This window comes from Amblyomma maculatum, chromosome 10 (assembly GCF_055883805.1).
Source record: "Amblyomma maculatum isolate TAMU_Amacu chromosome 10, ASM5588380v1, whole genome shotgun sequence".
In the NCBI taxonomy this organism is placed as follows: domain Eukaryota; kingdom Metazoa; phylum Arthropoda; class Arachnida; order Ixodida; family Ixodidae; genus Amblyomma; species Amblyomma maculatum.
The window spans coordinates 167,522,656-167,532,374 of record NC_139353.1 but is presented as its reverse complement, the minus strand read 5'-3'; the positions used below and the strand labels follow the sequence as shown (position 1 = coordinate 167,532,374).

Genomic DNA, 9,719 nt, shown 5'->3' with positions numbered 1-9,719 from the left:
CTTTGCTTTACTACTTTGCGTGATTTTTTCCCGCAACGTTTTTACGCTTTTTTCTCAGAAATCGGGGCGCTGTACGCCGTGTGATATTCACTGATCACACTCACCGAAACCCGCCGTATACTTGAAAGCGAAACTACTCTGCTCATGTTTCCGTGAGCGCCGCCAACTGCATGTCGACACCATGGGAGCGACCATGGCACCGCCGTTACGTTCTAAGGACGTACTGATCAAGAACAGAGGAAAAAAGTTCTCTAGTTCACTGCCTTTTTGGGGAGCATATTATATCTAAGCCTCGGGCTAGAGCTTCACAAATAAATGTACGGAATTTTATATTGCATGCCACAGAGTCATATTCTCTCCTAAAATCATATTTAACACAACTTGCAATGGCAGCGGACTTTCGGGGGTTTTGAGGTTAGCAGTTAGGAGACATTGAAAGCCGCTGCTAAAACCTTGGTAACTGGCTGAGCTTCGCCTGTTTTCAAGTCAAAATCAGTTTCCGTTGCCCACCATAGGTACTCAGTATTTCTAGCGATGAAAATATACTCCAGGGGTTGGAGACGCTGCCATGTTCCTACAAGGGAGAGCGCTAGATGGTATGCTCTCCCCGTTTACTTCCTTAATATGTTATCTATGTTTAATGCGCGAATGCATATAGCTGCCAATCGAACGTCTGCAACGCATTCTGAAAAGCAGGGCTTGTGCTGCCTCTCACGGTTTCGTAGACACTATATATTGTATTTTGCTGCATGTCACAAGGCGCGGATTCCATGCACATAAAAACTTGGAGTGATCCGAATTCATGTATAAAATGTTTTCGCTGTTCAAATTTCTTTTTTCCCAGAATGCGGAAGGCATGTTCGATTTCGAGCCACAAAAAACGGCTCCGCTGTGCCAAGGCAGGACCTTCCATGGATGGTGAGTGCAAAGCGGCTGCCTACTGCGAATTTCAATGAAGGCCAGCGCAAAGCCCGAAGATAACTCATACAGGCATAAAGCCTAGCTTGAATCCCTGCGCTTCCTTAACGCGGTAGTACATTTATTCCGTCTAACCCTGGAACAGTCGCCTACACTTCAAACATGAATAGCCTTTTATGGGAGTAAGAAAAAATTAACATGCCTTCTAACACCCTCCATATTAGGGCCTGGGCATGCTGACCGTGCCCGAAGTTAGATTTTCATACAAAGTTGGAACACCTATGAATGGCGACCGAAACCAATTCTCACTTTAAAACAATCAAACTTCTAGCAGTTAGGAAGATTTTAATTCGGATTTCAATGTGCTCTATTCGCTAGCATCAAAACGTCTGGTGCAGCAGTCAGACGTCTTACAGCTAATAAATATTGTTACGAGGTTTATTTACACGTCGGATGTTAGGATGTGCTGGACTGCTTTAATGATTTCAGCGGTTTAAAACAAGTGACAGCTTCAGTCTTTTTCGGATCAGGCCTCCACCCATCCTTGTCTACGAGATGTCCAAGTACCACTATCTGGCGTTCTGCAAAACGACATTTCTTGGAATTGAGTACCAGACTAGCTTTCTCAATACACTCCAAGACAATCTCTAATCAATTGTTGTGTTCATGAAAAGTAGTTCCCAATATTACTACATCGTCCAAATAACACATACAAATGTGCCTCTTCAGTCCACGCAAAACTGTGTCCATGAATATTTCGAAGGTGGCTGGAGCGTTACATCCCAACGGCATCATATTAAATTCATACAGTCCGTCTGGGGCGATGAATGCCGTCTATTCTTTATCTTTTGTGTGCATGGGAATCTGCCAATAGCCTGATCGCAGGTTAACTGAAGAAAAGTAGGAGGCAGAATGTACACAATCAATGGCGCCATCAATACGGGGCAAGGAATACACGTCCTTCTTGGTAACAGTATTGAGCCGTCGATAATCAACACAAAATCGCCATGTGCCAACTTTCTTTTTGACTAATATCACTGGGGTAGCCCATGGACTAGACGATTCCTGAATGATGCCCTTATGCAGCATATCACGAACTTGTTCTTCTATCGTTTGGCACTCTGATGGTGATACGTGATAAGGCTTCTGACGGATTGGATCAGCAGTCCTAGTGTTGATTCTGTGCTGAGTACGGGAAATGGGAATCCGTGGAATATAAATGGTTGCCCCTGTGTCCAACAACGCCATAGCACGTACACCGTCCACAAACACTTCAATTCGGTTCTTTAACATCGAAACGGGCGGAGGCATGGGTAAGCTAGAATCATTTGCGACCTCACCTCCATCTACCGCACTCACTAGTATCCCGGAAGTGGCAACAGATGGGGGTGTCAGGCTACGGTCAGAGGCCGGTGATTCGTTTCAGTTCAGCGCCATTCTCCGTTCTTGTCAGCTAGCTGTTTGAAGTTTGAAGTTTATTTTCATTTCAAGAAGAAATGAGGGACCCGAGACAAAAAGTGAACGTTAATTCACTTGACGGCGCTCGGGCCCCAATACATGGCAACAGCGAGGGGTTAGTAATTACAATATCGGTACATCCAAAATTCAGATTGTGGTTTCAAATAAGAGTTACAAACATCTTCCTTTTCCACATAATTCAGTCTGCGGAAAAACTTAATATAACTGCATAACTTGAAATATCAACAGGGCCAGTGAATACCATCAAAATGAATGCAGCATGAAATCCAGAAAATACAAAAGAATGAAAGAAAACAGCAAAGCATATTTACATCTGTGAAATAAAAAATAAACGTATTGTTCTCTAATTAACCTTTTCAATATCAACTTTATTTTGGAGAAGATAACTTAAGAGAGAGGGCAGAAAATATGCGAGCATTTGCTGGCCAAATGTTGTTCTCGCAAAAGGCACAATCCAAGTATCTGTAGAACGTGAAGGGTATGTTCGTGTAAGTGCTCTTAAATTGGCGATGGAAAGTACTGTAAATTTAGATGTAGCAATGTGCTGTTTGTAGCGAACGGCTAAGTTGTATGAATAGAGATGGGCCACTGGCATTATTCTAAAATTCTTGAAAAGCGGCATGGTATGAGTGTAGTAGTCTGCTCCAGCTATATGGCGGACCGCCTTTTTTCTGAAGTACATATAATCGACTTAAATTTGTTTGTGTAGTTTTACCCCATACAAGGAAACAGTAGTTTAGTTGAGACAAGAACAATGAATTGTATTATATGAAGCTTAATTTTGGCCGGTAGAAAGAATGGAATTTTGCTAATATACCCCCTACTTTTGACAGGCGTGAAGTTGTTTCATTTAAGTGCCTATCCCAGCACATATTTTTGTGAAAATAAACACCGAGTGTTTTTACTTCATCAACGATTTCAATAGGAGCATGGCCAAAAATTATACTATTATTTAGAGACATTATTGGCAACGATGACTGTCTTACGGAAAATAACATTGCTTTTGTTTTGGTTATATTTATTTCTAATGAACTAAGTTTGCTCCATGGGCTCAAATGATTAAACGATTCATTTATGTCCTTTACAAGCTCGTTGTAGGGATTGCTTCGAAATAAGAGTGTTGTGTCATCCGCATATATTATATACTCTGGCCTTGCACTAATGTTTACAATATCATTGACATAAAAATTAAATAAGAGGGGCCCCAGGATGCTCCCTTGAGGCACGCCCATAGTAACACGCTTTGAGGGAGAAAGATTTTCGCCTATTCTAACACTTTGTGTACGATGCTCCAGATATGAACGTATTAAGTCTAGGGGCACACCTCGGATTCCGCATGCTGCTAACTTTTTGAGCAATGTCCTATGATTTAAACGATGAAATGCTTTGGAGTAATCAATGTAAATACCAGCGACTAACTCTTTGTTTTCAAAGCTTCGTAGAATGAATTCTTTTTGTGTTAATAGAGCTAGTTCTGTAGATCTGCCTTTAAGAAAACCATATTGTGCGGGAGAAATAGGACAACATTTATCAGCAAATGCAGTAATTCTAGTTTGTAATAATTTTTCTAAAGGCTTAGAAAAAACTGGTAGAATAGATATTGGACGGTAGTTTGACAAGTTATTTTTATCGCCTCCTTTAAACGGCACTATTACTTTTGATGCCTGCATTTTCCGAGGAAAGGTTCCTGTTGAAAGGACCAAGTTATATATAAACAAAAGCTGCGGTAAGATCAAATCTAAAACGTATATAACCGGCTTGATTTGTATGTCATCAATATCGCAAACCGTACTATTATTCATAGAAATGAATTGTGCATGAATCTCACTCTCATCTGTCGGCCCTAAGTACAAACTCTCGCTGTGTCTGTTGATTCCATTTATTGCCTCAGAATGATGTGAACTCGAAACTATGTTGACAAAATGATGATTGAAAGCTTCCGCCAACTCAACACCAGATACCAGAGAGGCATTTAATGTTAATTCGGAAACGCTGTGACCTGTAAGAGAATGGTTTAAAATCTTGTTTATGTTTTTCCACAAAGCATCCGGTTTAGAGTTGTACTCAGGCTGAAAAAGATTAAAACGATATTCTCGCTTGTTATTCCGTATCACAGCATTGGTTTTGTTTCTATGGCGTTTAAAAATCTTCCAGTCATTTGTGTCTCGTGTGGTTATGAATTTTTGAACAATTTATCTTTCCTTTCTATCATCTTAAGGCATTCTTTCGTTATCCAAGGTTTCTTTGATTTGCTATTCTTTTGCTTAGGGACTAAAATGAATGATTATAGGTAAGACTTTAAAAATAGAGACAAAAAAGTATTATATGCTTCATCAGACGTTTGGGAGCAATACACTTCATCCCAGTCTGTTTCTGAGATAATAGTGCGAAATTTTTCCAATGTTTTGTCGTTTATATTCTGCGTTTTCTGGCAAACGTCCGGTTTCTTTACCCTCTTTCTAGGGGTCGATCGACTGAATAAAAAAATTGGCATTTGATCACTGATATGTGAGGCGAGAACGCCGGCGGTAGTATCTCGTATGGCTTGGTTGGTTATAAACAGGTCTATCAAAGTACTACTGTTTGGTGTTACACGTGTAGCAGATTTAATTAGGTTGTTGAAGCCATGCGAGTCCAGGAGTGTTTCAAAATTGTGTTGTAGTGTAGATGAATTTAACAGGTCAATATTAAGATCACCTCCGAGTATAAGCACGAGCTTATTTTCTTTTACATAATTTAGTATCTTATCGATGAGAAAGAGAAAATTTGACACATTGCCCTCAGGAGGACGATACATCACTACAAACATATCACAGCAAGGCACTCTGTACTTGGCGTTATAAAAGAAAATTCTTCAAGCAATTCACATTGAAGTGACTGTTTTACATGCATAAGGACACCACCACCACGTTTGTTCACTCGGTTTAAAAATAACGTGCTATATTCTGCATCCTTCATGAAGTCACAAACAGATGTAAACCATGTTTCGGATAGCATTATGACGTGAAACTGAAATCTGAAAGTGTTTAGTAGAGCACTTAATTGATCTTTATTTCGTGCCGACTGTATATTCAAGTGAAAACATGTAAGACTGTTCAGATCATAGTGGAGAGAGATAGAGTTTAAGTCTACGGGTTTTATCGCCATTTCAGGATGCAGAAACACCGCAGGAGGTCAGGCATACCTTCTTTAGGCAATCTTTTCTATATCATGCTCACACTGCACATGAAGCACGCTTGATTTCTCTTCTTTACGAGCGAAGATTCTGCCATCCCTCACCCACACATACTTCCAGTTGCAAGCCTTTTTCTTTTCAACAGTTTTACCCAGTAGCAGCTTTTGTGCTGGGCAGAGGTGCTCGTTTATGAAAATGGGGTCCTCACTCGATGAATGTCCAAGGTCAGCCATTGAGAGTCGGGTTTTTTCGCTTTCTGAAGCAACAGGTTGCGTTGTGAACGGCTTTTTAGTTTTAGAACAATATTTGGACAAGATGAGCTGTTACGAGCCTTTACTCTATGGCAAACATCAATGTCTTCAGGAGTTATTGTGATGTCTAGTAATACTGCGGCTTTGCAAACGGTGCTTGTGACATCCTCATTTTGCTCTTGCAAAACACCTTTAAATTCAACATTGCAGTGTCTAGGGTATTGTTCTCCTGCTACGATCCTGAGATCGTGCTCCTCTATTTGCTTTCTCATATCATCACAGTCGGTTCGCAAGGCCTCATTTGCTTTTCTCAGAGCTTCATTTTCCTTCTCTAGAGCCTTATTTTTCGCTTTATAGTCTTCATATTCTTTGTTGTAGAACTCAAGGCTGTCTTTAATCTCCCTCAGTTCTTTTCTGAGGTCTCGTTCAACCTTGCTCTTAAATTCCTTCATTTCTTTTTTCAACTCTTCTCTCAAGTCCTCAAAACGAGTGCCCGTGTTCTGTATAAACAAGAAAAATAGGCAACAAAAACGGAAACTGGCAGCAGCGAAAGACAGCACTATGTATAACTATGTGACTATATGATAACTTCGATGTCCAACCATAATCAGCAGAAAAGAAGATGCCCGTTGAACAAAGCGTCGTCCTCAGCTACCTCGCTGCTGCCCAGTGGCTTGAGGCACCGATGTTCCCAGCTTTTGTAGCCCTCAGGTGACCACGTGGTAGCTGTCGTGTAGATCACGCCCCTCGTCCGGCGGTGATAGTGTGATGCTCTTGGCCTCGGTATCAGATGCAGCCAGCGGTAGCCGTAGAGAGCACGTGGAAAAACAATCGTTCTTTGTCCGGTTATATCTGAATCAGCAAGAAAAGAAGGTGCCCGTTGAACAAAGCATCGTCCTCAGCTGCCTCGCTGCTCTATACTCATTCCGGCCAGGTGTTCTTCTATATGGATCATCATTGTCAGCAGGAAACCTTGTGCGGGAGTTCACCAACTGTCGTAGATACTGCTGGTATGGACGGCGATTGCGGCAAAAACGCGAAATGTGGCCGATCATTCCACAGTCATAACACACCGGTGGCTAACTGTTATTGCAAGAATAAGGCTCATCGTCGCTTGGATTAAACGCTTCATGTTCTGGGTGTAGTCGACGAGGAGGTCGAGAGTGCTCGCTGTTCTCGGCGTTGAGGATGAGAGGTTGGGTGTTGGGCGATGAGTAGCAGAGCATCGCATGTCCCAAGGAGATGTAACACAGGGAGCATAACAGGCAGAAGATGGGCTATTGTCTGCCGAAGAGGTGCCACTGTAGACGGGCCTGACGTGGCCCCCAATATCTTTATGCCTCCGAAGGTCTTCGCGGACGACTTGTCGAACTGTATGTCATGCTTGTTACTTCAGGCGCATTCACACTGGCGACAGTTGTGACACTAGGCAACCGACCAAATTTCGGGATGATGCTGCATCGCTTCAAACCTTCAAACGTGCGGCAGTGTCGTGTTACATCTGCGGTGGTATCCAAATCGTCCTTGCTGATGAGAGAGCTGTACACGTCTTCCACTGTTCCCTTGAGGAGGTGGCCCACTTTGTCTTCCTCAGTCATCCGAGCATCAACTATTCTGCACAGCTTGAGGACTTTTATGTAAGTTGTGCAGGTCTCCCCCGGTAATTGCGCTCGCCAAGCCAGAGTTTGTTCGGCGCTCTTTTCTCGAGCATCGCCAAATCCCGCTCTCATTTCTTCCATGAAGCGATCCCAGGTGGTAAGGGATGCTTCATGATTGTCAAACCACGTTAGCGCCGTTTCTTCAAAAAAGGATATCACATTTGCCAGCTAGGTATTCGCATCCCAGTGGTTGTATTTGCTCACCCAATTGTAGTGGGTGAGCGAGTGATCAACGTCTTCCCCAGGCTTGCCATAAAAGTGTCGGGTTCCCGATAAGGCATTGCGGTGGTCGGTTGTACTGTTGGCATGGGCTGCGTTGGAACATCTGCTTGCGCTATCTCCGTCCGTAGGGGGAGGGGGGGGGGGGGTATCACAGCAATTCCTCTGCTTCGGCGGCGTATGAGAGGTTCCGTGGTCTGCTTGTTACGAGGTTTATTTACACGTCGGATTTTGGGATGCGCTGGATGTTAGCACACCAGAGCGGACAGACCCAGCTTCCTCTTACTCTTCTGCTTATCCCGCCAAACCTCATCTTTCCTCCAATACAGGACCGCGGAAAGTGCGTGACGATATCATTTTAATAAGGATATTAACAAAGGTTCTTGATTGGTGTAAGGAATGGAATATCAAATTAAATATTAATATGTGTAAGCATGTGCACATTTCTCCTAGTTCAAGCATACCCACTACATATTAGATTAACGATGTTTCTCTTAAGACTGTGTACTCTTACAAGTATCTAGGTGTTTTCGTTTCTTCTAACCCATCTTGGAAACCCCACGTTGATTATATCATAAATAACGCAAACCGCATGCTTGGGTACCTTCAGAGAAATTTCTCTCGTTCATCCAGTTCTTTAAAATTATTGCTTTATAAAACTCTGATACGCTCCAAATTAGAATATTCTGCATCTGTCTGGAGCCCTGGAATTGACTCACTCGTTTCCGATTTGGAAGCTGTGCAGAACCGCGCCTGTCGCTTCATAATGTCAAACTATCATAGAACAAGTAGTGTAACTGCCATGAAATCAAGTTTGCCCCTTCGACGTCTATCTCACCGCAGATCAGTAGCATCATTATCCCTTTTTCATAAAATTTGCCATAACAGCTACCTGAAAGAAAGATTACTAACAAGACCATCTTACATATCAGTGCGCATTGATCACCGCCATTAAGTTGGGGTTCCATCTAGTCACACAAAATGTTTCCATGACTCATTCATACCTAGAACTTGTGTCAGTTGGAATCACCTTCCCCATGATATCGCAAGTATACAAGATAACGACGCATTTCGCAAAGCCATTGTTTTTCTTTGAATATATCTATGCTTGTTACTATGTTATTTGCCCTTTACTTTCTGAACATAGTTTTTACTAATTCCCACTGCATTCTGAAATTTTGTTTTCCTTTTTCTTTTTGCGCATGTTTTTTCTGTACTTTTACTGTATTTTTTCTGTAACTTTGCTGTACTTTCATATACTTTTGTGTATCCCACTCCCCTCCGTAATGCCCCCGGGCCCTGAGGGTAAATAAATAATTAAGAAATAAATATTCTTAAGTTGCTGAATCCCGGACTTTTAGTGGTGAAAATCTACCTGAGCAGTTTAAAATAATACCATGACCCTGCAAGGGACTGTGCGCGAAGACATGCTACTCCCTTTTTACTTCCTTTAGGATGAGCCATGTTTAGAGAGAAGCCCACCGTTGCTACCTCATATCATGAATGGCAGTGCTCCGGCTCCGTGGTATGCCTGAAACTATCAGCAGGGGTGCGTTAAAGCGCTGTCAAATATTAAAATGTGTCTTTCTTCAGTAGCTCGTCCATCTAGAAGCAGCAAGCTGAAACTATATATTTGCTATGGAGGTAGGCAATTATGGGTTCATCGCAGTAATCTTTTATGCCCAGGACCAGCGGCGCAACGAAAGCAGCACGGCTGGAGAACGCAACATCTGCGCACATTACTAACTGATAATGCGCACACAAGGACCCAAACTTCCTCCTTGTCAAGATGACTGAATGACATCTAGTTCAGTGTCAAGCATTGCTGACCTACATCAAGCTCCCACACCTATTCTATCGACCGCGCATAAGGTTCGGCAACAATGATTTTATTTCATTTCCAAAATTATTAAGAAACGTGTTATCCATAGCAGTGTCCAGCCAAAAAAGTCAGAGTCAAACACATTCTTGTCCTCGGCTACTTTGACTATTTTATAAATATTTGCGATGACATTGCCC

General features: G+C 42.3%; 1 protein-coding gene across 1 annotated transcript in view; it reads left to right on the top strand.

Moving 5' to 3' along the window:
* Positions 1 to 568: 568 nt before the first annotated feature.
* LOC146177873 (trypsin-2-like) overlaps positions 569 to 9,719 on the top strand; it is a 197,047-nt gene continuing 187,896 nt past the window's right edge. The window contains exons 1-2 of the mRNA XM_084581654.1: positions 569 to 596; positions 845 to 918. Of these exons, the coding sequence (XP_084437780.1) occupies positions 569 to 596; positions 845 to 918 (102 nt within the window). The remainder of the gene's footprint in view (positions 597 to 844; positions 919 to 9,719) is intronic.